This window comes from Hipposideros armiger, unplaced genomic scaffold (genome assembly GCF_001890085.2).
Source record: "Hipposideros armiger isolate ML-2016 unplaced genomic scaffold, ASM189008v1 scaffold_365, whole genome shotgun sequence".
NCBI lineage: Eukaryota > Metazoa > Chordata > Mammalia > Chiroptera > Hipposideridae > Hipposideros > Hipposideros armiger.
This window is the reverse complement of record NW_017731715.1, coordinates 1,339,480-1,366,615: the sequence shown is the minus strand read 5'-3', so window position 1 is coordinate 1,366,615 and position 27,136 is coordinate 1,339,480. Positions and strand designations below refer to the sequence as shown.

Below are 27,136 nucleotides of genomic sequence, written 5' to 3'. Positions count from 1 at the left end.
TATAACCCTAAAAACACAGATATATTTTTAGTTACAAAGAACTATTGTCAGACATTCTAAAAAAAAAAAAAAAAGTAAGAAAACATTCTCCACTTTCCAACAAGCCAGGGGACTGTTTACAAAGGCTTTTAAAAATTCATGTTTTGTGCTTGTTTTTGTTATCATTTGGAGGTTTGCTTTCACAAGATGAAATATGATATTTAGAAGGGCAAAGAGGCTGCCTAGGGAACAACTGAAGCTTAATTGTTACTTTGATGGTTGAAGTCTCTTTTCATCCATTTGATAAACAATTCTTGAGAGTATGCTTTGGGCAAAGTGCTGTGTTCGGCAGTCTATGTGTTAATTTATAATATGTAGTGAGCCAGCTTCTCCTCGGTGTGCAGGGAGGTTCAGCCTTGTGCAGTATCCTCAGAGGGACCTAAAAGAGTTAATAAATCTTATTAGGTAACACATGACCCCGCCATCCACCCAGCTTTTGGCTGGACAGTGTTACCAAAGAGGTCAAGGTCTGCGTTGGATTCCTGCCCGAACAGGTTTCGTTCAGCCTTGCTCAGTGGTTTCTGGTCACAGAGCATTCTTTGACCCAAAAAATCTAACCCAGGTTTCAAAATCGAGGAACAAGGTAGATTGGAGCAAGTTTGTTATAAGCACTGATATTGTATGCTCACACTGTACGAATTCATATCCAAAGGATGGCACTTTACTTTTATTTCTATCAACTTATTTGTATAGGAACTTCATATAAGGATCCAGTATCTGATACTTAAATAACATCATTCATAAAATGGCTACTATCTACATAAATTTTATTGTGTGCCAAGGACTGTTACACATACTTTACATATATTGACTCATTTTAATTTTCGCAGCATTCCTATAAGGAAAATGCTGTAATATTATCCCCATTTCACAGATCAGAAAGCGAAGGCACAGAGAAGTTATATAACTTGCCATGGTGATTAAGTGGCACAGCTGGGATGGAAATCTAGGCAGTCTGGCTCCAGAGCACATGCCTGGCCACTACAGCATTCAGGTGAAAAGCCCACTGTTTTTACTCATCAATCAACATACCTTAGATGCTCTCTTTAGTTATTTGAGTATTAAATTAATTTCTCATTTCAGAAAATTGTGCTGATTGCTGCACTTATAATTTGTAAATAAACTGCCAGTAAAACACATGATCTCAAAATTTGAGCAAACAGGAAAGTTTTGATCCTTTCACTCTCCCAGCAAAAGGCTCCTTGATACCCCAGGTACAACATTCAAACCATCTTCAGTTTCGCTTCATTTTCCCTTCCCACCAGTTCTGATGCTTTCTTCATGGTCTTCTTCCCAGTTCCTCCACATAAACTGTCCTCCTTCTACCTATTCACATTAGCCCAAAGTCACCTTTCCTTTTTAAAATGTCTATACCAATTAATGATAGTACATTTGGCTGGCTATGTATAGTAGAAATTTTGACGTTGCTTCTATTGTTAATTTGAACTGTTGTTCAAATCTTTGGTCATGATTCAACTTCTCACATATTTGTGTCTTTTTAACTCTTCAATAGGACTCTAAGCTCTGTGGGGCCAAAGATCTAGTTTTACGCCTGAAATAATATGTTTCATTAGATTTAATGAATATATTACAGCCACGATTAATCTGGAAATAAACATGAACCTTTCCCAGATTGAGAAGAAATGATGAGGGCCGTTAAAAAAAAAATTAAGATGGGTTGCTTTGGTTTTAGATCAATAGAGTAATCTGCTCACTTAAGGATTATTCCATTGCTATTCACTGTCTTCCCAACTTATCAAAAATGTATTAATCAAGAAATATTGTTCAATGTCTACTATACATGAGACAGGCTTAACGTCATGGTTTTTATATAGGTATGTGTAATCTATTGTCCTGGACTGCAGGGAACACACAATCTAGTTGAGTTTCTGGATTTTTTTATTTCTCCTTAACATTTAACTAGCAACCTTAGGAATTATGTGTTAAATGCTAAAATGGTCCTGACCAATGAGAGAGTAGAGGAGGAAGTTGGGAGAGAGGTCACTTTGAAGTGGGATGTCCAATCTACAGAAGGGGAATTTGAGTTGGGTCTACAAGGTTGAGCAGCATTTAGAAGAAAAAAAAACAACAGAGAAGAGAGGAAGGGCATTTCAGGTAGGCATATGTATAATGAGCAAAAGGAAATGTGTTTGTCCCATATTTAGAAGACAATATATTGAACCATTCAGTAATGAAAGATACAAGTTGTGAGGTTGGTCATGTAGAAAACTATAAATATCAGATTCTTAGACACTGGGAAGCCAGCAAGAATTTTGAGCTGAAGAGTAACATTATAAGAAGCCTAGTTTGGACTGAAGACAGATTGGAAGCTGGGTATTCAGTCAAGAATCATTTGAAGGGCCTGGCAAGTGGCGCATTGGTTAGGAGTTGGCTTGGGATGCCAGCTCTGAGCAGCAGGGCCTCGGTTTGGATCCCGCATGAGGGCCAGTGACACTGCCCTCTACAGCTAAGATGGAACAACAGCTCAACTTGAAGCTGGGCTGCCATGAGTGGCCAGCGATAGTGTAGGCTGCAACCCCTGCTGCAGTGGGTTGCCATGGGCTACCGTATGACTAGCCAGCAGCTGCAGTGAGCGGCCGTCCAGAAGCTGGCGACTGATCTGCCTCACCCCGGAAGAGTGCAATGATGGTGCCAACTTGGGCCAGTGAAGCAACGTCCTCCACAACTAGACTGAAGAACAAAATGACAGCAACTTTTCTGTTCCCCTTTCCCCAATTCCCCAGCACTGTTCCCATCCCCCAATTCCTCAATAAAAATCTTAAAAAAAAAAGGGTATAGCCAATATGTAGATAAATTAGATTTGAATGTAAAGTGAGGAAAACCTGTAATTCATCTTAGTACTTTGTCATTAATTTGAGAAAAGAAATTTAATAGACTATGTCTATTATTATAATAAAAATATTTATTATAAAAATTATCACATTTCTCTGTACAGAGTCTGGAGACAAAAACACAATTTATACATTAATAACTTAAGTGGGTCTTAATGTGCAGTTTCCATTCACTAGAATCCTAAAGCTCTTCCATAAATCTCACAAATACCAATGTGGACTACTTCTATTTTATAGAATTCTATTTACACAGTTGATGTTATTGAGATACCAACATTTCTTTTTCTCTAGTGTTTTAATGATAGTTCACAGTGTTTGGGTTAATTAATCAACTGCTTTATATCTTTGGTAAATACAAGTATTTACATGCAAAAATGCTTAATTTCAGTAAAAACTGAAAAGTCAAATAACCTTTAAGTTAACCTAATAGTCAAATAACCTGCAAATAGTTTTGTGTAATCAATAAATCCATAAGCCAGAATCCCATCATCAAGAAAAATCACTAAGACTTCTGATGATGAAATCTGAGATCCACAACAAATAGTTTAAGGCTTCTATGGCCACTCCCAGAAGCACCACAACAATAGGCCATGACAAAATTAAACACAAATGTTAAGTTCAACACTAGGGATTACTGATTATTTTCCAATGCAAAGTCTAGTCTTTTCTATATCCCAGTTTAAATATCAATTTGACACAGTTGACTTTATTATCTCATTAAAGCCTAATATCTTGCAAGAGTGAGGGAGCCATTTAAAGAAGTCATACTGTTTTGAAAGACACCAATTCATCTTCTTACCAATAATTTATCCATGAAAATATGGATCATTTCTTGAAATAACCTGTGGAGAAATCAGCAAGGTGCCTGCCTTCTGTTTCCTTCCTTCCTTCCTCCCTCCCTTTCTTCCTTCCCTCTTTCCCACCTTCCTTCCTTCTTTTCTTTTGTTTTTTCATTTCTTCCCTGTCAACCTGCATATTACACCTAACTCCCCAAAAGTTCTATATGCATTACAGCTTTCATTCATTAGCTCTCAATCTCAATGGTTCACAAATGAAAACATCCCGGCATAAAATCCTCTTACTCCCAGGCTACTTGTTAAATGTGCACCAAGAAGTATTTAAATTCTAATGTTCTTGAGCCATAATTGGGAATATTGTTTTACAGACATGTTAATGCTGGAGTGTAGAGAATAAAATTAAGTATATCAAAAATATATCTTTTAAAACCTAGAAAATGGACCTTCTTGGATTACCACCACTGCAGGGTCGAGAACAGCCCGTCCTACTAAGTCAGGTTCTGAATGAGTGATTTCTTTCCCTAACATTAGTTTTTCCAATCTACTGTTTCATTTCTGAACAAAGCAAGGTGCAAGATATTTTTGCTATCTTTTTGGCAATTTCTTCTCTCTCTCGAACCACCAACATCCTGAATTCAATGTATGTTTTAAAATTCATTGAAGACTAGGCACCTGGCACTAAGTGTTCGCCTATTATGTGAAGTATTAACAGGGAAAGCAGCATAATAAGGACCCTGTATTTATCAGAAAAGGCTTTCTTCTGAGTTTTCACATAGGCTCAATGCCTTGGCTGTAACTTTGAATAAAATGTTTTGACTCATTCTTCATTCAAAGTGAATGTTATGTTAGTCATCGGTTTTCCCTCTCTAGAGCACATAGACATCCAATGTACACAAAATGTACATTCACACACATTTCTAATCATATAGTGTAAACTAAGCCCTACTGCTTTGAATGGCAGGAAAATCCTGGTAAAATTGACACTTGATGTTTCGTAAATATTGATATCTTATGACGTCAACCAGAAGTCTAAAATATCAGTCTATTGAAACTGCTAGCCTATAAGCTTCACTTCGCTCCCTTTCCCATTCTTGTTGATAGACAGATGAAAAATTGAAGCTTATCTCTTCTGTAGGATTTGATATAAACCCAAGCATTATTCTAAGTGAAAAGAATAAAGAACTGGCCATCTGTTCACTCCTATAGTCCTGCACTGTGCTCTCCTGGGTCACAGAAATGAGTTTTGTTCCTCTTCCCTTCAGTGCAAGGAGTTTTTGTGGCTGTTGTTTGTGTTTGAGGGAACGAGAGTTCACATGCAAACATTCAGAAAGCAGCACTGCCGTAGACCCACTTTGATCCCTTCAAGTGTCCTGAGCACTCCTCTTCACACAGCCACTTTTTCCTTTGCCAGGTTCTTCGGTTCCTTGCTTGGGATACACCAGTCGTCTGCCTCGTTGCTCATCTGATAATGTTTGAAGGCTGATTTATTAAAGACAGGGAGTTTTTCTACAGACTCCGAAGATAAAGCCTGAAAGGAGAGGGTGGGGAAAAAAATCAAACCAAAGAAATTATTCATGGCATAATTTACACTCCAAGTGATTACTCAAAATAATATTCAGAAATAAGTTGTCAAACATTCAAATACATTCTTTTAATTGATTTAGTAATAAGAGCACACCAGGGCCCACAGTATGCTAGGCATTGTATAAAAGAAAACTAAAAAATAAATATTATCTCTTCCCTATAGAGGATGAAATAGCATATATATGACTATAAATTAGGGGACAGAATTTGTGTTCAATATTTACACATGTTCCTTTTTTGGCTATTACTGATACAGTCGAGTTGAATAGCAAAGCTATTCTTTCCAGGCAAAACTGTTGTATCTGTGATAAAGTAAGAGTCCTAATCTGATACTATTAATCTATTAAAACCTGATACTATAAATATACAGTCAATCAATTCTTCCCAATACTTTGAGAACTTCAGCTCATTTAAGACATAAACATATTAATTATTTCAGATGGTTAAAGATTTACTTGGCAAATAATTCCCTGGTACAGAATGGAAGCCTGGAGACTTAATGTTTTAGTTGCTAATATGTGTAAATATATTTTCAGTTGAAATAGTTGGCAAATGATAAACGGAATCAGGACAGTGACCTTAACAACTAAATTGAGGCTTTACCAGAAATATAAAAAAACAGGAAATGCCAAGCATCCTACTGACAACTTGTGAGCACTCAGCTTTCCTTTCTGGACTTCTAATAAGGTCAGCTTAAGGTCATGAGTATCATGATATCAGTTGTTTTTGAGGCTGGAACGTTATTAGCATATATTTCCCACAAGTTTAAGTAAAACAAAAGTACAGCTGTTCTCACAGATGCCAAAGGAATTGCTTTTGAAAAATCACATGAGCATGTGCTCATTCTGAAACTAAAGTGCTTCTTGGGAAAAATTTTGCTTCACTAGAAGCAGGTAGGCTGGCTCCACTTCCTTTTTGGGAAGTTACCATGTTAAATATTAAATAGTATATATACACATACCAGAATGACTTATGGACATTATTTGCATTGACTCAATTTGGGGTATTCACTGTGGACCATGGGACTCAGGGCTGGAAAAGAAGCAATCTTCTCAGAAATGTGATTTTTTTCTACTGAATTTAAAGGATACCTTTAAGTAGATGATAGCATCTGTTCCATATCCTGATAAAGAGTAGAGATGCAGATCTCCCTGAAAGTACTTGGCATATAGACGAGAAATCGGCAAGCCGTAACCAAAACCAGCCTAGAGGGGAAAGATCAATTATTGGTAAAGAGCCATGGATGTGATCATTAGAACACAAAATGTGGGAGGGAGTTATTATCCTGCCTGTTACTGATGTCTTAGAAGCCAAATAAATATCTTCTGCTTCCAATCGGAGACTCTAAATTGTATCACCATTTTTAGCTTGCTTTATCATTCTTTCTCATATTCCCCACGCCCAATTTAACTAAATTGATGAACTTGCCTAAATACTTTCTTGTAATCCTTGCTCTACCTTTAGAGCTCGGTGGCTGGGATGAACTTAGCCATATAATTGGTCTTACCAAAGGAGCATTCCGGGAATTATCCATCACAGGCGCTGGCGCCGTGGAATATGTGTAACTGAAGAGCCGGTCAGTGACCCTCAGGGGAACACCACCTCCTCTGTCTGAAATCTTAAACAAACAAACAAGTCATCAGAGCTACACATTAGAAACAATGTGCATTTGTCTATATAAAAATGTCTTTCCTTCATTCAAAAGCCACCTGGTATATGACTTTGATCTATTGCTCAAAGCAGAGAGCTTTCTTATTATGGATTCTTTTTTAACTCTTTCACGGTGTTAATTGATTTCAAGATTTGTTTTCAAAAGGTGTCCAAGATCCACAAAAAATAAAAAGTTGATATTTTGATTATTTTAAGCATTTAATAACATTTTGAGCTGCCTTGCACATAAATGACATTATTTTTCTTTTAAACCTTTGTTATATGGTAATGAATGTACCGTTCTATTAAATTTTAGCAAAAAATAAAAACATATTAAGTGGCATCAATTAGCTAGTGCAAGCCACAGGGAAACACATCCAAACATCGCAGCAAAAGAGTTAATTCTCTCAAGAGAGACTCAATAGAAAAAGAGAGAATGGTTACCTTAATTGTAAGATCTTCTTTTCCCAAGACGACAATCACCTCAACTGGTGTCAGGGAAGGCTGGTTTTCCTGGTGTTCAACTGTTGCCCTCATTGCGTTCTAAAGAAAACAACACCATAAGGAATTCAATGGCAGGAGAATGAGGGACAATACATAACCATTTCAAAAATAAAAGCAGCACAGAGGGTAATTAAAAGTTCTTATTTTTTTTAATTTAGTAGTCAAAACAACTCTGTAAATAGCCATTTATGAATGTGTCGTGCAGATGTATAATGGCAAATATTCATTTACCATGTAATATAGCTCCTGGGAGTAATGTCTAATGCAAAAACAGTTCTGCTAGTTGTCAAGTTCTTATTTGTAAACTTAATTTAATGGTAGAAATCGTTTTTTATAGTTTATTTTGTAAATACTCTCTTTTCTGTCTTTCCATTATATTTTCCATCCAAGCACCAAAGACTATTATTACATAACAAATGAACAGTGAATCATTGAACCAATTTATTGGCTTTTATAAAATTTGCTGGGAAAAAGTTGTCGCTATTTAAAAGGATACTAAATAATTCTAAATTAAATTTCAATTTGCATGTGATTATCATAACTTTTACCAATGAATGCAAAATAACTGAGTTGGACCATGTAATTTAAAGATAAATCAAATCTTTAGTCTTTTTACAGAACAGAAAGTCAAACAAGTTTTCAGACAACTGGATGATTCTCATACAAATACAGTTTTGGTTTATTTTATCCACTGTCTTCTCTAACCTTCTGCTGGTAAGTTATCTGCTTTCTGGTTTCTATTTAATATTAAGTTCTAATCATTAGCTGAAATGAAATAAAATAGATCTGATGTTTGTAGTATAATCAATACCTCTTTGCACTAACATTAAAATAAGTTAGGAAACAGTAAGTTCTGAGAAGAAAAGCAGCAGATTTCACTTTTTTTAGGCTTTCTCCATAGGACTATTGGGATTAATACAAAGCTTCAGGTGTTTTTCCATCTTTGGTGTTAAGTACAGAATTGTAGTTTGGTCTTAGAATTCAGGACAGGATTTGATTGTAGTGCCTGGCTACTCCAGATCAGTAACATCCGTATCTTCTTAGAGTTTGTTAGAAGTACAAATTCTCAGACCTAGAGAATTAAAACCTCTGGGGGCAGAGCCTAAGAACCTGTGTTTTAAGAAGTCCTCCAGGTGATTCTAACACACTTGGAAGTTTGAAAAACACTGCCCTACAGTCACCTGTTCGCTTATTAGAAATTCAGAATCTTAGGCCCCACCCCAGACCCACTGAATCAGAATTTGCCTTTTAACAAAATCCCCAGGTGAGTCATATGCACATTACAGTAAATCACTGGAAGAACGGACTGTCTTCTGAGTATATTTTAGACTCAGGTTGGGACTCTGCCACCTACAGTAATTGTGGACCTGAACCTCTAGATTTGGAACTGGACCAGCCTGTGGGGGTGGAAGTAACAAGTCCTCGATCCCTACAGACCCCATGACCCTCCTTAACAAATACATGAATGAACAGTGCTTTGTTGGGCACCTGCGGACATAAAGGGAACTGGGAGCACTGACACATCATGCATCATATTGTGCATTCTCAAATACATATTGATGCTACAGGGAACTTGATGTACCCTTTCAAACATTAACAGTAGCCGCCTTCTGTTAGGAGCACAGAAGCATGCTTGGGAGAAGACACTGAGGCTCCTGTTTGGTCAGAATGATAAAGGAAATAAAAATGTGACCAGTGAATTAAAAAAAAACAACACAAAAAATACTGCAATTATTGTGCAGCGACGTACCTTGAATAGTTCAAACAGCATATGGTGTAGGTGAGAAGGAACGTACACAATGTGAATTGGTTCCCCTGGAAATTTTCCTAGAAAAATTCAGCTCATTAGAATTGGTAAACAAATATTTCATTAAAATAAACTTCTATATCTATTTGAGTAATATTTTAGACTTAAACAGGTTTGGAATATTCCCCATCCCTCCAAAATCCTACCTAGAACCTTCCCTCTTAAACAGCAAATGCAACGTGTTTATATTCAAAATGCTATTACAGTTTGCTACCTACTGCTGTGTGATGAATTTTTGCATTTCTCTACAAATGTATAAAGTCAGATGAAGTGTGCAACAAGGGTGCTATAAATTAGATTACATGGATTATTTGTTTCTATTTTCAAAACTTTTGTACTAGGCAATCTCAGAGTTAAAATTATATGCACTGTAAGAAAGAAGAAAAAATGAATGTGTCTGTCATATAGCATCAAAATTAATGCTATCTATAATATATCTGATTCTTTTTTATCACCCAAATATTAAATCTTATAGGCTAAATATGCTTAAGTTTACCAAGAGGTTAAAGAAAACAAAGAAACAAAAACGTCATAGTACTGTTTGAGAAGAAAAATAAAAGTATTATTCTTTGGTGTCCCAGGCCTTGGGAAAGTTTGAATCACAAAACACAATGTCTGGCTCAGTTCCCACTTTATTTTATCAAACAGTTCAAGCAATTTATTTACAAGTATTATGCAACAATACGGTTAAAATTTAGAGACATTTTTCAATCTTTACTTGTACTCTTTTCAGTTTCGCAATCAGTTACATTGGCATGTCTCCAATCAATGAGTTAGGCTACTTTCAACTTGAGCAACTTGATTATAACTTTTACCACCAACGAACATTGTTCATATATTAACTCTTACTTGGAAAAGATGTTTACTTTGAATTGAAAGGAGAATGTTATTCCAATTTAAGTATACTATCGTGCTTTAAGAAGCAACTATGGGATAGGATAAAAATTGTGCCTTGCATTCAACATGTAATCACTTCAGTCAGTACAGAAAGACTTTATCTTTTCAGGAACCCTAGAGTTGAAGCTATTCTAGAATGCTCCGCTTTCAAAACTGATATATACCTATAGTGTAATTTAAAAAAATAGCTTTGGTAAGAACATTTAGCATGAGATCTACCTTCTTAAAGATTTACGTGTACATGTACAATATCTTATTGTTAACTATAGGCTGATGTTGTACAGCAGATCTCTAGAAGTATTCATGTTGCATAACTGAAATTTTATACTCACTGAGTAGTGACTCCCCATTCCGCCTCACCCCCTAGCCTCTGACAACCACTATTTTATTCTCTGGTTCTATGAGTTTGACTATTGTGAATACCTCATATAAATGGGATTGTGCAGTATTTGTTCTTCTGCAACTGGCTTATTTCTTATGGAGCAATTTAAAGTATTTTTGATTCTAGAGCTTATGAGTAACTTATTTAAGAGGATATCTCCTAAACTACCAAGTGGTTCCTCTTACTTCTGGCGCCCCATCCCCTGTATTCTGTAGTAAGCAATCTTTTTTTGATCGAAGATATTGGAACTTAGTTGCTATGCTAAATCCCAAATTATTTGTTTAAGCTATTCTTATGGATTCTCATTAGCAAGTCAATATGCTCAATTGGAACTTTCCAATTGAGATAAAGGGAACCTTGACTTCAAAAAACAACACGTATACAAATTCTAGGCAAGTTTAGAAGGGAAAAAATGGAACACAAAAGTTGCCTTGTATTTACAAGAAGTAATCATACTGGGAGAACACTCAATTTTCCATAGATTAAAATATATTTTATTTATAGCTTACCATTCACTTGTGTGAGCTTTAATTCTGGAGATGTTAAATAATACTGATCACAAAGCATCTTCGAACATTCAAAGGCATCTGGAATAGAAGTGTTTTTTTTTATAATGATGAAATGAATTTGTGCCACGTAAAATTTTCAAGTAATCTTCAGTGTGTATACTACACTTAATCTAAAATATTCATTAGAGTAAATGTTTATGTATATAAAAAATATGTTTTAAATATTTTATTGAAGAAAAACTTATGACAGTGTTTAAGTTGTAGCTATAGCAGTAAGAATATGCATACTTCAGAGGTCAATCAAATACAACATAAAAATATGGCAAATTAGCCACTGACATTTGGATTTTTTTATAATATTACAAATGCATGTTTAAAACCCTGGCCCTCAAAAGCAAAGGAACTTCATGTCAGTATTTATAAAAATACAAAGGAACACTTTAAATATAAATTCATTCACAGAGTCACCTCAGCTATATGTCAATCATATAGTGTACATTCTCAATAAGGGAAACACAAAAATCTAGAAATTACCTTCTACCACTGCAGCTACGTTACAGTTTGGGTCAATGCTTCCAATGTGGCTTGGGTTTCCTGTCTGTGAGTCACTAAATATAAGAACTGTTGAAAAATAAATACAAAAAATATTGTTATAAAAATCAGGATAATGATGATTAGAACTACCACTGACGAAGAATGTGACCCACCAAATAGTGAAACATCTATTGATAGTTAGAGTATGGCTTATATTCTACACCCATCTCTATATATCAAGACCATGATGATCTAACTTACTGTGCTGGTTCATTAGCATCCGGGTAGAAATACGGTTCATATAAAATCGATCCAAGAAATACTGAAGATTTTGACTGGTGACTGGGTCAACTGTACAGCCATCTTTATATTCTGTGACTCCTTGTGCCATTGTAGGAACGACATTATGGTGTCTATTTCGAACTTTGATAAGAGTATCTACAAAACTAAGCCAAAACATATTTACAGTTAGTGAAAGTTCAAATAAGTTTCATTCACTTATATTCTTTAGATTATAAATGTATGTATCCCTTATTATAGGTGTATGTCTGGAAACAAAGTTTTAGACACTTATTCTAATGCATAAAACTTACTCTGATAACACTTTCTGGTCTTCTGGGCTTCTCTCATGGAATTCTATCAAATCCATCAGGCTCTGGATATACCTGTAAAGTGACAGGTGTGCTTTAAATTTTAAAATTTAATAGTCAGATACAAGTGGCTGAAAATAAAATGTCTTTTTTAAATGAATTGAAAAGGCGAGTGTGAACTCTGAGCATCAGGGTCACAGGTTCAATTCCTGGCCTGGGCTGAGCTGCCTCTGAGCTGCCAACAGGTGGCAGGATGGCTCAGCTATTAAAAAAAATTGCTTAAATGAATTGAAAAGGCAAAGTAAGTATTATGCTTAAAATTAAAACTCCAAAAAAAGGAACCCTCATACACTGCTGCTGGGAATGTAAATTGGTACAGCCACTATGGAAAACAGTATGGAGGTTCCTCAAAAAATTAATAGACTGACCATACTATCCAGCAATCCCTTTTCTGGGTAAATACCCCCAAAATCTGGAAACATTTATCCGTAAAGATATATGTACCCTGATGTTCACAGCAGCATTATTCACAGTGGCCAAACATAGAAATAACAAAGTGTCCTTCAATAGATGATTGGATAAAGGAGATGTGGTACATATATAAAAAGGAATATTACTCAGTCATAAGAAAAGACAACATACTGCCGTTTGCAACAACATGGATGGATCTTGAGATTATCATACGAAGCATGATAAGTCAGACAGAAAATGTCTGGAACCATAAGACTGACTTCACTTATATGTGGGATATAAAACGGAAAGCAACAAATGAACAAGACAAACAAACAATAGCTCATAGACAGACAACAGTTTAGTGGTTGCCAGAGAGTAAGGGGGGGGGGTGGTAAAAGAAAGTAAAGGGGGTCAAATATATGATGATGGAAGAAGAACTAACTCTGGGTTGTGAACACACAATGCAATATATAGATGTATACATTTGAAACCTATATAATTTTACTAAACAATGTCACCCAAATAAATTTCATAAAAATTAAAAAAAATTAAAACTCCAAGACATTTGGAAAACAATGCCTTAAAAAAAGAAAGCTACAATTTAACGCTTAACTTTCTAACTTAAATTTACATTTCTTTATTCCAGGTCAGTATTGTTTTCTGTTTTGTTTGGCAAATGTTTTAATTTTTTTTATATCAAAAGCATTTAAAAACTACTTTTTAAGAATGTCTTCATATTTTTTCTACTACATTCATAGGTGAGTAGAAGTCTTGAAAGCAGCAGTAAATACTACAGATTGCATATGTTTCAGATTGTAATTGTTTAATGGGTATGTAATACATACGTTTCTTGAATCAAAGAATAGAAAGCTATGCAGTCAGTGGACTAGGGTGGGGCTCTGGTCATACCTTCCTCAGTGTATATCCTGGCTCTGTTTTCTGAAAATCTGCTGCTCCTTTGGGTTAACTACTCTCTCTAAGCTTCAGTATCCTTATTTGTAAAATGAGTTGATAATAACCGACACTTTCTGAGTGTGCTGGCTGTGTGCCGGGTACTTTTGTTAGTGCTTTTCAATGAATTATCTCATTCAATTACATTCAAATATGCCTTTGAGGCATATACTTTATTCCCCTCAATAACAGATGGGAGAATTGAGGCACAGAGAATTTAAGACACTTGCCAAGGATTCTACAACTGGGAAGAGGCAAAAGCAGAATGTGAACCCAGAGCCTGCTCTGTTCATTGGTTTGTAAATAACAAAGATTAGGCTCTTTCTAAATAGTGGTCATTCATATCTATCTATTTGTAGGATAAGATTCCTTTTGCAATGTGAAACTCTGTCTTTTATTATTATATTTAAAATACAAAACAAATTGCAACTGTTAATTATTTTTCATATTTCTAGAAGTAAAAATTACATTGTGAAAGTATCTACTTTTTCAGGGTAAAAATGTCTGTTTCTAGCTTGAAACTACTCTTAAAATAACTTACCTAAATTAATAAAAAAAATTGTTTACATATTTCAAAAGTATTTACTATTCAGACCACCTGGTTTCCAATTATGATGGTAATGTATTAGAATAATTCATACTCAGGTAATTGTCTTAAAACTCACAACTGTTTCAGAATGGTTCACCACTTACCAGCTTTTAACTAACTGCACTGAAGAGGTATTTACTAATTGATCAGGGAGGATATCAATTTCCTTCAGGATATTGGCGAGCCTCACAGGCAATTCTTGTCGCAAAAATGCAAAAGAAGTTCTTTCACATGCATTTTCCGAACCTGTAATAATAAAGTTTATTTAGTTTTTGGAAACAAGTATGTCTAAGTGATATATTTGAATAGAATCAACTATCCAGTATTGAATAAACACATATATTATAAAATTATATTTCACCCTCAGTTGGGTTACTGTTTATAGACAATTCAGGATTATCTTCCTCATTGTCTTTCTTTTTTTTTTAAGTGATCAATATGAGAATTATCGTTTTTTCCTTTGGAAGAGAATTCACTTCCAAGAAGTCAGAATAGCCCACAGCTCTTAGTATTCATTAGAGTGCTGGGTTCAGTCAACGCCACAATGACCATGAGACGTCGTTCACAGAGTTGTAAGTATGAAATTGGAGCGGGAGAGAAAGGGGTGCGGTGGAAGTCGTGATGTTTCCAGACTAGTGATAAATAATAACACATTTAAATCCTTGAAATTTTTCTTCTAAGGTTACTGCAGAAAGTTTGTAAATATTTTCAGCAGGAATGCAAATACATGGAAAACTATACCGGCAAAGAAACAAATTTGTGAGGCACTCAGAGATGTATGCTGTGGAGGATGGCTAACGAATAAAAATCTTAATTAATGTAAGACTACTTTATAACATTAGGGATCTTCTCCAAGGACTACTAAGCCACAAGGGAATATGGTTTCTCGTTCACTGTTAAATGCTGACTGAAAGCAAAAATTATTTTGATGAAAGCTTTGCACTGAAAGAAGAGGAAAGATGAGCTCAAACCATCCAGCATCAGAGGGGCTGCAAGTGACCCCGACCTGCAGGCACAAACCGCCAGAAAGACCCAGGAAAAGGCAAGGTGTACTGGCGTCGAGGCTCCAGGTTCAGCAGCAAATCGGATCCCAGTGGGCTTTTAGCACTGAGGCCAGCCTTACCTTGCACAGGGACTGAAAATAAAGGCAGTACCCCAACCCCAGCGCACCCGCCCGGGCCCTACGTCCCCGCTCACCAAAGTCCAGCAGCTGCTTCATGGACAGCGGGGACGGGCTGTAGCGCGAGAAATGCTCAACCTCGCGGGGGACCAGACCGGCGCTGCTCAGCGAGCCGGCGCTGCGCATCAAGAAGCGAGCCGCTTTCATCTTGATGCCCACCAGGCCTAGCAGGGGCTGGGGATGGCTTGAGAGCGAAGGCTGCAAGGAGCAGAGCCTGGAACTGAAGCGGCGACGGGGCGCGTCCGGGCGAGGAGGGAGAGTGTGCTGGCGGGCTCGAGCACCCCTGTCTAGGCTGAGGTTCAGGGGTGCTTCAGAGTAGAGGGGTCGGGCAGTGAGTCAAAGGAGCCGTGAGTGGGTTGAGACTCAAGTGCTCGACTTGCCACAACCCGCCGCCTCCTGCGGTTTTATTTGCTTCCCTCACGCTCCCCGCCCCAACTCCAACGGGGTGGAGTCACTAGGACTTGGGGATGCGTCCTGAGCCTTGGGACCGAGCCAATCGGCTCAGATAAAGAATTTTTTTTGAGGGGGGGGGGCAGCCTCCCGGCGGCTGTCGCCGCAGAGTGGCCTGGCGCTGTGACAGGTAAGAAGGTATAATAGTTGGAAGCCAAAGCGGACATCTGGAGGTTAAGTGGGCTGGAGATCAGCCACTTGGGACAGGGCCCGGGATCGTGTGGGCTGGGGGCCCACCCAGACTCGTCCTTGTTTACAAGTGCGAGGCTGTCTCAATGTCACACATTCCCGGACAGAAACTATTTCCAAGAATCTGGACTCCAGGAGCTCATTGGCCCTAGCTCAGAGCGGAGCTTTTACAGTAGCCAATCAGCTGCGTTGAAAAGTATGGGCTTCTCTGCCGTTGGATAGCGAGAGGACTAAGCACCCTAAAGAGCTCTTACAGCGAGAGAACAGCACGCGTCAGGAACGGGAAGTTCTTTTTGCTGAGACTTGGACAAAATACATGAACTTTTACTTGTGGAGGTAAAAGGCCATCGACTTATTTCTTTCCTGTAACACATTCTCTCCATTAGGTTTAACTGTTAATTAAAAACAAAATTTAAAAAAGGATCAATTTATCAGTCTGACTCACCTTCCTTTTCTCCCATCACAGAACTTGCTTGCTCAGCTCCCGTGTATGAAATATCCTAATTCCATATCGTTGCCTAAGACATTCTTTTCTATCCTTAAATGCCCACTACAAACTTTGTGCTACAAGAGAGCTTTCCTGATTGCTTCACCTTACTCCCTTTCCCAAATATGGCTTTTGTCACTTATGACATTATACTATAGCTATTCATGTTCTTACAGTGTCCCTCTCTGCACCTCCTCCTCTGAAAGGGATCAGATTGTTACCATGTATGATGCATCTTGATGATTCCGACCCTGCGTTATTGCGACGCAAGCTTAAACAGCTGGGGAAACAAATTGCATCTCCACTTGCAGATGAGCCTTGATCCCACTATGAATTATATTTTTATATTCTGAATCCTTTGTTACATATTTGCATAGCTTGATAAAGCGAAAATTTTTTTAAATGTGTAAAAAAATGTTGTAAAAAAGAAGCCAAAAGACTAAATCAAACTCCCTGATGAAGCAAGTAAATTTAAGGTAAAAATCCCTTCTTTTTCCTGGATTACATCCTAAGAACAGAATAGAAAAGCATGCATTTGCTTTTTCTTGCCATGTGTGTAGGATTTGGAATAAGCAAAAATGTATGTTATGAAGACTTATACTCTTTAATCTGCTGAGGAAAGGCAATGGAAATGATGTATTAGAGGCGGTTCTAATTTAGGAAAACCCCGCTGAGTGCTTGGCCTGGCTTACCCAGTACTACTGCCCTATGTGTTGGGCGATGATTAAAGGTCAGGTGAAGTCTTGTGATGTTCACAGAGATGCCTAATGGCTAAATGTGAACTGAGGTCACCAAACTTTGGTTTCCATGTCATCTCACCCAATAATATTTACCAGGTTACTGTCACAATGCATTACATTCTTTAAAATCATTTCTCTATTATGGGAACTGTTGTTATAATTGGCAACATTATGGTAGCTGGACTGGAATAGCCGGGTCATGCTGTTTACCCAGTTGGCTAAGACACTAGATGTTGCAGGTATATCCTGCTTTTCAAAAATTTTATGTTACACCCCATTGCTTTTACGAAAGACCTGTACCGATTTTCAATAACCGAAAGAAATCCGCAGCGGATTTTTGCTTTTATGAAAAAGGGGAAAAGTGAAAATAGCATTCAGTGTTTGTTTCACAAGAAGTTTTATCCAGACAGAGCAACAAGAGTGGCACCACCAAGCTCCTTCCCTGGGAACTCAACTCAGCGTTTCAGCATCAAGCCACCCTAGCGTCGAACTGTGTCTGCGAACATCTGCGCTTTCTCTCAATTTATTTTGTGCATCTGTTAGCAAGATGTGTGCTAAGGTATCAGGAAAGTCCAAGAGAGCCTGTAAGGGTGTTACACGTAGCATAAAACTGGATATAATTAAGAGGATCTGGTAGGTTACTTTTGGGGTCTCGGAATGCGCAAAGTTTTTTCCATATAAATTCATGGTAATTGGTTCTTCCCTTTATGCCACTTGAGCTTAAGAAAGATTTCATAGGAACACTTTCCTTTTGGATAGTGGGGGAAACCTGTACCATGATTAGAGAGTGACCTGAAAAGAGAGGGACTCTTCTATTTTCAGGATAACCACGAACCTTGGAGGTAATCCAGTTGCTACAGAATTAAAACAAAGGGACTTATTTGGGGGCAATGGGTATGGACAAATCCGTGTATTCATTTGAGGAAAGGTAAACCATGAGAGGATTATCAAATGATTTGGTGCTAATGGTTGGGGGGTGTGTGTATGACAAAGTTTCCCCCCTTGTCACAGTGCTGTACATAGCATCTCTGCTTGAGGCGCTCCATTCCCAAAGTTTTCAGGGGCATGCTTACTTAGAATTAAATGAATTCTACCCAGCTCGCCTGGCAAAATCTATTAACATAAGGCCACTGGGAGAGCTTTAAGAATGCAAGTCACACTTTTGCCAGAGGGCTGAGCATGTCCAATTTGACAAAAGGCATCAAGACCCTTAAATAGACACCTATTCAACATTTCCACTGCAGGAACATATTCCAAGGAAGCGTTTAAAAATATACATAACAGGAACTTCAAAAGCCATGATGGAAAGATGAACAGATTTGACTATAGAATGTTTAAAGTTAAAAAAGGATCAGCAAGGGGCCGGCCGAGTGGCGTGGTGGTTAAGAGCTGGCTTGGGACACCAGAAGGCCCCGGTTCAGATCCCACATATGAGGGCCAGTGACACTGCCCTCTACAGCTAAGATGCTGAACAACAGCTCAACCTGGAGCTGCGCTGCCGTGAGTCGCCAGCAGCCAGCGTGAGCGGCCATCCAGAAGCCGGTGACTGATCTGCCTCGCCTGGGAAAAGCACAATGATGGTGCCAACTTCGGCCAGTGAAGCAATGTCCCCCACAACTAGACTGAAGAACCAAAGGACAGCAACTTGTCTGTTCCCCTTCCCCCAATTCCCCAATAAAAATCTTTAAAACAAAAAAGGATCAGTAGGGCCGGCCGAGTGGCTCAGTTGGTTAAGAGCTCGCTCAAGAGTTTGAGCTCTGAGCAACAGCGGTTCGAGTCCAGCCCGAGCTGAGCAGCCGCTGAGCTGCCAACAGGTAGCAGGATGGCTCAGCTTAAAAAAAAAAGGATCAGCAGGCTTGGAGAAAATACTTACAAAATGTGTAACAGACAGATGATTATTTAAGAAATGGCTATTAATCAGGGAACAAATAGTCATGCTCTGATTCTTCATGGAGAGTATAGACTTGTGGGGGAAATAGGCATTACAATAACAAGGGGATGATAAGCATATACATTAAATTAGGACAAGGGCTATGAAGAAAATGCTTATGAAGACTATAGTGGGCTGGATCTACCTTAGATTGGATGGGCAAGGAGGGTCTCTCTGAGAAAGTGACACTTGTAAGAGATGGTGCACTCTTCTATTGGGGAATAGAAGGGAATATTGGTGAAAGCGTATTGGTGAAGAGATTAGGGAAACACAGCCTAAATCACTTTTTGATGTTTTTTATAGTTGGTGTTTTAGAGGATACTAGGTGCCAGGAGTTGGACTAGATGCCTTGATGGGTGCAAAAGCATCTTCTCTCAAGTGTCTCAGACTAATAGTGGTGATGGAACATAATAGCCAACTTTTTTTTTTTAACTTATGGAACTTTCATTTAATCCTCATGGCAAAGAACTCACAATTAAGTGCATTAGAAAACAGTTCATAAAAGAGGTTCAATCAATGTGTCATGTTGGTCGTGATAGTAATGGTGCTGGATGGTGGCAATGCTAATGGAGCTCAGGAGTGTTTCGAGGAAGAGCTTTGTTGGGGGTCAGGGGATGCTTCCTCTGAGAATTGGGATGACCTTAGAAGGATGAGCAAGATTTGGCAAATTATTGGTAGACAATGGGAAAGGATGGCTAAGCCTGAGCAAAAGCACAGATGTAGCAGCTAGGGATATAGTAGAGAAAGGATGACTAGTTTAGTCTAGCTGCTGACTAGAGTACCTTTTGGGGGGCAAAATGGGAGATTAGGTTATATCATGGAAGCCTTAAATGCTGGTGTGAGGACATTGAGATCCCTGGTGTAGGCAGCATGAAACAGTTGAAGCTTATTAAGTAGAGAGCAATGTTCTCCCTGCTCAAATTTGTTAGCAGTTAAAAATTCCGTGCAACTAGATCTCATTCAACAACCATTATGTATCAGGCATTATTAGAGGTGCTGGGGACATAAAAATGAAAAAAAGTATAGTCTCTGTCTTCAAGTCTAGGAGAAAGACATGTAAATAATCTAAAGAAAGAATAGTGTGATGCATATAAGGTATGTGTTGGGGGGTGGGGGAGCACAGCCATCAGGGAAGACTTCCTTGAAAGAGGTGACATGTTATCTGAGTTATAAAGATTGAATAGACATTCACAGGCAGATAAACAGGAAAGATGTTGGGGCAATGAGGAGAGAGAATGAAAAGAACCATTTTGTTGGTAGAGTCTCTAGCCTTTGTCAAATCTGAGAAGGAAATTTTTTTTTCAAGTTCTCTGGTGTTCTAAGCCTGTCCTACTGGGAGGGAAGTGATTTCATTAATAGAAGCAGGGAAGTCAAAGGATAGGTTGACTGAGGACGGGGGAACACAAATGATGAGTTTGTTTAAGAACACTTTGAGTTAATGAGAAACCACTGGGGAAACAGTCATGGCTGTCATTATTGGTGAAGGAAAGATGAGAACTCAAAGGCTATTAAGCTGTTGCTGAGAAGTGAAGATAACTGGGTGAGAGTCTGTCTCCAATTTTTCTACACAAGGCTCCTATTAGCCTATGGCCGTATCTCACTTTTTTTTTTTCTGTGCATAATACTTCCTTCTGGAGCAGCACTTGGTTTCATTCTTGGCCTCCTTACTCTTCTTATTTATCAAGGCCAAATCCTTTTCCTCACTAAAGCAACACCAAAAGAAAAGAGTTTATTCTTTTTTGTATCTGTAGCTCCAATGTCATTGGGAGAAAGCTAGTGAATCCTGAAACTAACACATCTTGGTACTTTGTGGAAAGACAAGAAGAATTTTTGTCATAGCTCCAAATACAGGCTTAGCGCTCTTCCCAGTTATGCTTGATGTTTGCTTTTACAAAGTAATAAGGGAAGATGAGCAAAGGAAATGAAAAATTAACTAAACAAGAAAAACAAATGTGTAATAAACACATGGAAACATGCTCAAACTAATGAGTAAGTAGGAAAACAAAAAGTAATAAGGTGATGGGATATCATTGTTCTACCATCAAATTGACAAATAATGAAAAAGGCTAAAAACACCTCATGTTGGCAAGTCCTGGGGAAATGAACACACTCCTACATTATTGTGCTAGTGTAAATTTGGCAAAATTTTTTTTGGAAGGCAATTGGTAGAATTTATAAAAATCTTAAGGATAGGTACCTCATGTTTCAGCTATTAAAGTTCTAGAAACTTATTCTATAGTTTCACCAACAGAGAACATGAAGTTATATGCACAAGACTGTCATTGCAGTATTATCTGTAAGAACAAAAATTTGAAAACAAACAACTTGTCTACTCTTGGGGTAATGAGTAGATAAATGATGCACCCATGCACTAACATACTTGCTGTGAGTTGCAAGGAAGGAGTGCAGTTAGCTGACAGAATCTTTGAGATCCAGTCAGTATTTGACTAATATGACTCCAGATACATGTTATACTCATACAGCCATAGACTGGGTGAATGTATGCTTTTGTTTCTACCAAACAAACAAAAAACCCTAAACCCTCTTGCACTCCACTCTTAGCATCTGCTTACCAGAATATCTAGCCTGATTTCATTTATGTTAGAAAATTGTCCTCTATATTTTGTTAATTGTGAAAAGCATGTCACAAACCATCATATATATAGTATGGTAAAATTTTTATTAAACAAAGGGAAGGGAGGGAGGAAGGGAGGGAGGGGAAAAGAGAGAGGAGGGAGGAGGAGGAAGAAGAAGAGGAAGAGGAGGAGAAAAAAGAAGAAAAGGAAAGGAAAGGAAAGAAAACTGCATATGTGAATATGGGTTGACGTATGTATGTAAAGAGACTGGGAAGGCACCACACCAAACTCTCAGTCATGGTTTTGGAGGTGTGTGGAAGAAGGATGTCTCACTTCTTACTTTCTATCTCCATATTATACTCTCCATGGTGTCTCAGAGCTCTATACACTACAGCCAATAATAGTTCTTGACCAGTGAGAGTGTATGAAGTACACTGCTCTGCGAAAGGTGGTTTCCCAGCACTTACTAGCCTTTACATTTTTCTTCTCCCATGGGATTATGGGATGAAGCAACAGTGGGTTGAGGCAGCTAGGAACTAGACCACTGCTATTGCTACCTATGCGACTGCCAGTTCTGGTGGTCCTGTGTGACTGTGTTTTGCCTGAGTGCAAAGAATTGGGAACGTAACGTGGAGAGAGTATCTCTAGATATCAAATCCATGCAATGAGTGATGATAGTCCACCCATGGGTATCTTGGCCCACTGTTATTAAATTGAAAAGTAGAATTGGGGTGCTGGAAAGCAGTATAATCCTAGGCAATTTCAAAGGTCAGGTGGATGAAATACTGAACTTTCTGTTCTCACAGTTGCTTGAATTCTTTAATTCCAGTGACCTTGACACTACTGTGCTTCTGTTACCCGTTTTCATGGCCACTCCACATGCCTGATTATCAGTCAGGACCATCTCGCCTCTGAAAACATGAAGGCCAGTGATTCCCGTTTCCCTGATCCCAATGCACTGTCGCTTCTTTTTCCATTTAGCTCATTCCTGCAATCTCTATAATCCTGTTGTGGCATTCATGAAAATCTTCCACCTTAACCATCCCTTTTGCTAATGATACGTCATTCATTTTCTGTTTTCCATTTCTTCCCTACCCACCCTAGATCCCCTGCTTCATCACTTCTTTCATTCTCACCTTTATCTACTTCTTAGTCTTCTGCTGCTTCTGTCTTGGTAATCAATGAACAGGCATCTTTGTCTTCCCTGTGAGATTTTTTTTCCTGTCTCCCGTATCATAGCACCGTAGGAGATAATAGGCACCCAGGCCTTCCCTGAGCCGTGTGTTCCTAGTGGGATCTTTCTGCCCCAGGCTGACATAACACATCCAGGGTCAGGAGTGAACTGTGGCCATTTGGTTCCACATAGTTCAGCGAAGTGACTTTTTGGACTCTACATGGTACCGTCACACCTCACAGTCTGGCTGGACCAGTCCCATTACGCTTCAAGTCCTGATGTAACTCAGGCACCGCATGTTATTTATTCCCTTAGTTCATCCGTCTTTGATTAATTTCTTTACCAGATCGTTATGGGGATTCTCCCAGTTGGACCTAGTCTCTCACTTGCATTGCCCTTCTTACAAACGCTTCCATTTTGCCTCCTGGAACTCAGCATTTGTCTTCAAACATCCTAAAACCTTAAGTTCTCCTCTGAACATCCCTTTATATTCTTGCCACAACTTGAGGACACCATGCATCATGTAACCTCTTAAGTGTAGGTGGCTTTTCTTCTCAACTCAAAGTATTTCATGGCCTGAAGGTGAGATGGGTGAAGGTGAGAAGGTGCCTTTCACACCTTATTTGTGTGATCCCTCTGCGTTCCAAACATTACTCTTCCATTGTCCTTTAAAAATCTGGTCCAAGATTGTTGGTGAACACAAACTGCTATTTATCATCCCTTATTTCATCCAAAAGACCTACTTGGGTCCGGTTTTCTCCCTCTCTCTGTGGCTTCTGTCTGTGCTTATGTACACGGGCAACATTTCATTCTGTTGTTCCTAAAACACACTGGACCAGAGTCTCATGTCCACCTTCTTCAGTGCCCCTTGTTGTGACTGTACCACACGGGGCTGCAGGAAACTCTAGAAGGCTGATCCTGTCCTGTCTGCCGAATCCTCCATGCAGCCATTTCCACTCTTGCTATGTTCCTAAGGTCTTGGTGCAGAAAATGGGTTTCAAAGGCCTAGGCCTTGAAAAGATTTGAATATGCAGTAAATATGCAATAGATCATCACATCAAGCTTTCCGCTAGGACCTCTCAAACGAAAAGAGATTCTCTGGTTTGAGGGTCAGAAGAGAGTAAAAGTTGAAGGGAATTTGGCAACAGCACAAATGAACCCTAAGAGGGGTTAATGTAGGGATCATAGAAACCGTTCATAGGCTTTATGGACACGAGAAAAAAAGAAAGCCTTTATCTTAATTCCTCAGCCAAGCAGATTTCCCAAACCTGTGTAAGTAGTTTTGGCTTCTTCTGTAAGTCATGATCCAGCCACCCAAATGAGTGAGAAGGTCATGGTTTTATAAGAAAAGTTGGCAGAAAACATGCATGGTAATATTTTGAATATTATATGCACAAACATAATGAATGCATAAACATATATATAAAGAAAACACCTCAGAATGTCCATCGTGGTTATTTTTGGGTGATAGAATTATCAGTATTTATATTTGCTTTTTTGTGTGCTTTTCAAAATGTTAAACAATGAAACATGTGTCACTTGTTAATTATAAAGAAAATAAACCTTATTTCAAGAATTGAAATGAAAATAGATGTAGCAAGAGAACAGGCAAAAGAATTTGGTAGATATCTGTTCAAAACAGGCTTTTGACTGAATTGGATGCCGGAATCAGGACAGGGAATTGGGTCAGTCGCTCTCCTGCCTTCTATTTCTAACCCCCTTGGGCATACCAAGAAGCTTGGAGACTCCAGACCTGAGGAGTACGCAACTGGCTCTTTCTCTCCCTTATCATTCCTGCCCTTTGTCTTCTGTAGACTGACATTGAACTATCCTCAGCTGAAACTTTGCTTCCAGTCCTGTGGCTTTTCTCTAATTGCTGATCAGTGTCTAAATTTTCTGAGATTATCACCAAACAGGACATTTCTTCTCCCCATCACACACACACACACACACACACACACACACACACGATCCAAATATAAATCTCTTACTTGGAAAACTCTAAGTTTTGCTACAATCCAGTCCAGCCTTGGTTTGTGGAGCACTGGCCTTAGACAACCTTTTCTGGTGTTCCGGATAATAAAACAAATACAATTGCACCGGGTCATCTGAAAGACAAATCTTAGAGGTCACTTCCTTTTGTGATTTCTTTGCTTAACCAAGTGCAGAGGGTGTTCAAAACTGTGTCAGCATCTCACTGAATATCCAGTTAAAAATGGAAAAATTTAGTCAGTTATACAAACATTCCTTACTACCTGGTGAATTCAATGATGCATATCCACTGGCCTATTAGTATGTGCAGTGCATCGTATGTCTGTATGCTTAGCAGTAAAAGGAAAGATAGCCAGATGTCACACTAAAACTTTGTTTGCTTGAAAAACACTACTTCAACCAACTGTATATTATGCAAGTGGTTAGTTCCTCTGTCTCCAACTGTGGCTGGCACAATAGATGATAACATCGTTTCCTGTTTAGTCTCGTTTGGCCTCAGGATTCTTCTCAACACACCACTCTAGAGATCAGTGCATCAGGTTTGGGGGATGCAACCCGTTGTTACCCCTGGGCTATGGGTCCATGCAGCACCCCCCCCAGTTCAGGACTGCTGAGTACCCCCACCTTTACCCTCCCCTTTCTATTTGAAGAACTGCCCCTTAGTGAGACAATCAACAGGAAACATGAAAGTCATTCATTTAACCCAATGCTTGCACTTTTAGAGGGAAAATTGAGGCAGAGCAACAGGAAGTCCATTAGCTACTAGGAAACATGGGATTTCTAAATCTCAGTTTAAGTAGGAATCTTTGCCACACTCTTCTGGGGCTTGGGAATTCTAAGATCCTTTTTACATTAGCCTTTCGGACACTTTAGAACTAAGAATGCCTGTTGGTCTGTCTTCTTGGCCCAAACCAGGCAACTGTGTGAAACGGAGTTTAAAAACAAACCAGAGAGATGCTGAAAACGCCACAGGTTGTTTCTTCAAGGACACCGATTTTTTTTTCTGGTGACCCCTTCTATGTCGAGACAATTAGAATTTGCCGGAGAGAAAACTAGACTGTCTTTAGCTTGAACAGTAATGACATGATCCCACACTTCTTTCCCCTTTAATCCTTCCGTTTTGAAAGTGAACTTGAGGCTCTAACAGCGCCAAATGGAGAACATGTTTATATTCTCAACTGATGAAAACGGGGACTGGCTGTGTCTCAGTACAGTGCTGACTCCCCTTTTGTGTTCTTTCACCCTCGGACAGCAGGGTTCTCTCACCTCTTCTTTTAGCACATCGGCACCTAAAGTGCGTTGTGTATTGGAACAAAGGGATTGTTTTCTTTAGCTATGGCATGAATTCATAGATTCACTTTTTGTTTAAAAATAAAAATTCAGCTCCTCTCTGCAGCACACAGTTTTCATCAACATTGTGTTGGAAGGAAGAAACGTAACCAGTCTTGCAGAAATTAAGCAGATACTGTGCCTCGCGCTGGCTAAGTAGGTGAAAGGTCAGTCCCAGACCCACAACCTGTGCTGCACCGCCTGGCGGTGGAGTCAACAAGGGGAAGTTTAGTCGGTAAAAGGTCACTGCTGTGGAGCCTCAGTCACTTTTCCATGCGTCAGCTCTCAGACATCTAGTTTCTGTTCATGGAAATAAGCCTCACTAGGGGAAAGGTCAAATAAACAAAGGGAGATCTATAATAATAACCCAGGAGGGCTTGGAAGTTGTGTCTAAGGCAGGAGGCCAAGCCTGAGGGCTTCGTGGCCTTTACAAATTCTGCTGCTCAAGTGGAAAAACAGAGATTGTAAAGTGCTTTAAATATCACCTGTACCGAATATGGCAAAGTGATAAACAACCTGTCGACTGGCAAATTTATGTTATATGCAATAACTTCATGAGAGGAGGTTCTTTTAAAATGCTCTGCACTGCTTTAGGATCTTTAAAACATAGCCACTTGAAATGACTCCAGATTAAGAGAGAAGGTCTCCAGTTCTAGAGCAGGGCATTTTAGATTGTGCCCAAGTAGTGGGTCATAAAATCAGTTTAGTGGGTCACAGAGCATTAAAATGAAATAAAATACAGGAAAAAAAAGTATATTTGCGATGAGTGGGGGTGGAGATGTGTCAAGAAGCTTGGCAGATCTATCTGGATCATGATGTAAGAAGATCACTATTCTAGATTCTAGAAATAGAAGCTTTGTTGCCCTGAGCCCCCACAGAATTTTCTAATTCAACGTGGTTGTTGGCTTTTTAAACAGTTTTGTTGACTCCACAGGATGTTATGGCTATGAA

General features: G+C 38.7%; 1 protein-coding gene across 1 annotated transcript; it reads right to left on the bottom strand.

The window, feature by feature from the left end:
* Positions 1-3,559: 3,559 nt before the first annotated feature.
* PDK4 (pyruvate dehydrogenase kinase 4) lies at positions 3,560-15,738 on the bottom strand. The gene is made up of 11 exons (XM_019662077.1): positions 15,336-15,738; positions 14,243-14,384; positions 12,149-12,220; positions 11,817-12,001; positions 11,556-11,642; positions 11,022-11,099; positions 9,177-9,253; positions 7,367-7,465; positions 6,780-6,890; positions 6,364-6,477; positions 3,560-5,216 (listed from the first exon to the last, which is right to left on the bottom strand). The coding sequence occupies exons 1-11, from the start codon at positions 15,463-15,465 to the stop codon at positions 5,073-5,075; spliced, it is 1,239 nt and encodes a 412-aa protein (XP_019517622.1). The 5' UTR covers positions 15,466-15,738; the 3' UTR covers positions 3,560-5,072.
* Between the last annotated feature and the right edge of the window lie 11,398 nt (positions 15,739-27,136).

Excerpts from the sequence above, each read along its gene's own strand:
- PDK4 (XM_019662077.1), bottom strand. The coding sequence starts at position 15,465 with ATGAAAGCGGCTCGCTTCTTGATGCGCAGCGCCGGCTCGCTGAGCAGC. Across the intron at positions 12,002-12,148 it reads GACCAGAAAGTGTTATCAGA|TTTTGTAGATACTCTTATCA; the intron begins GTAAGTTTTATG and ends GTTTTGGCTTAG. Across the intron at positions 11,100-11,555 it reads CGTAGCTGCAGTGGTAGAAG|ATGCCTTTGAATGTTCGAAG; the intron begins GTAATTTCTAGA and ends CTTCTATTCCAG.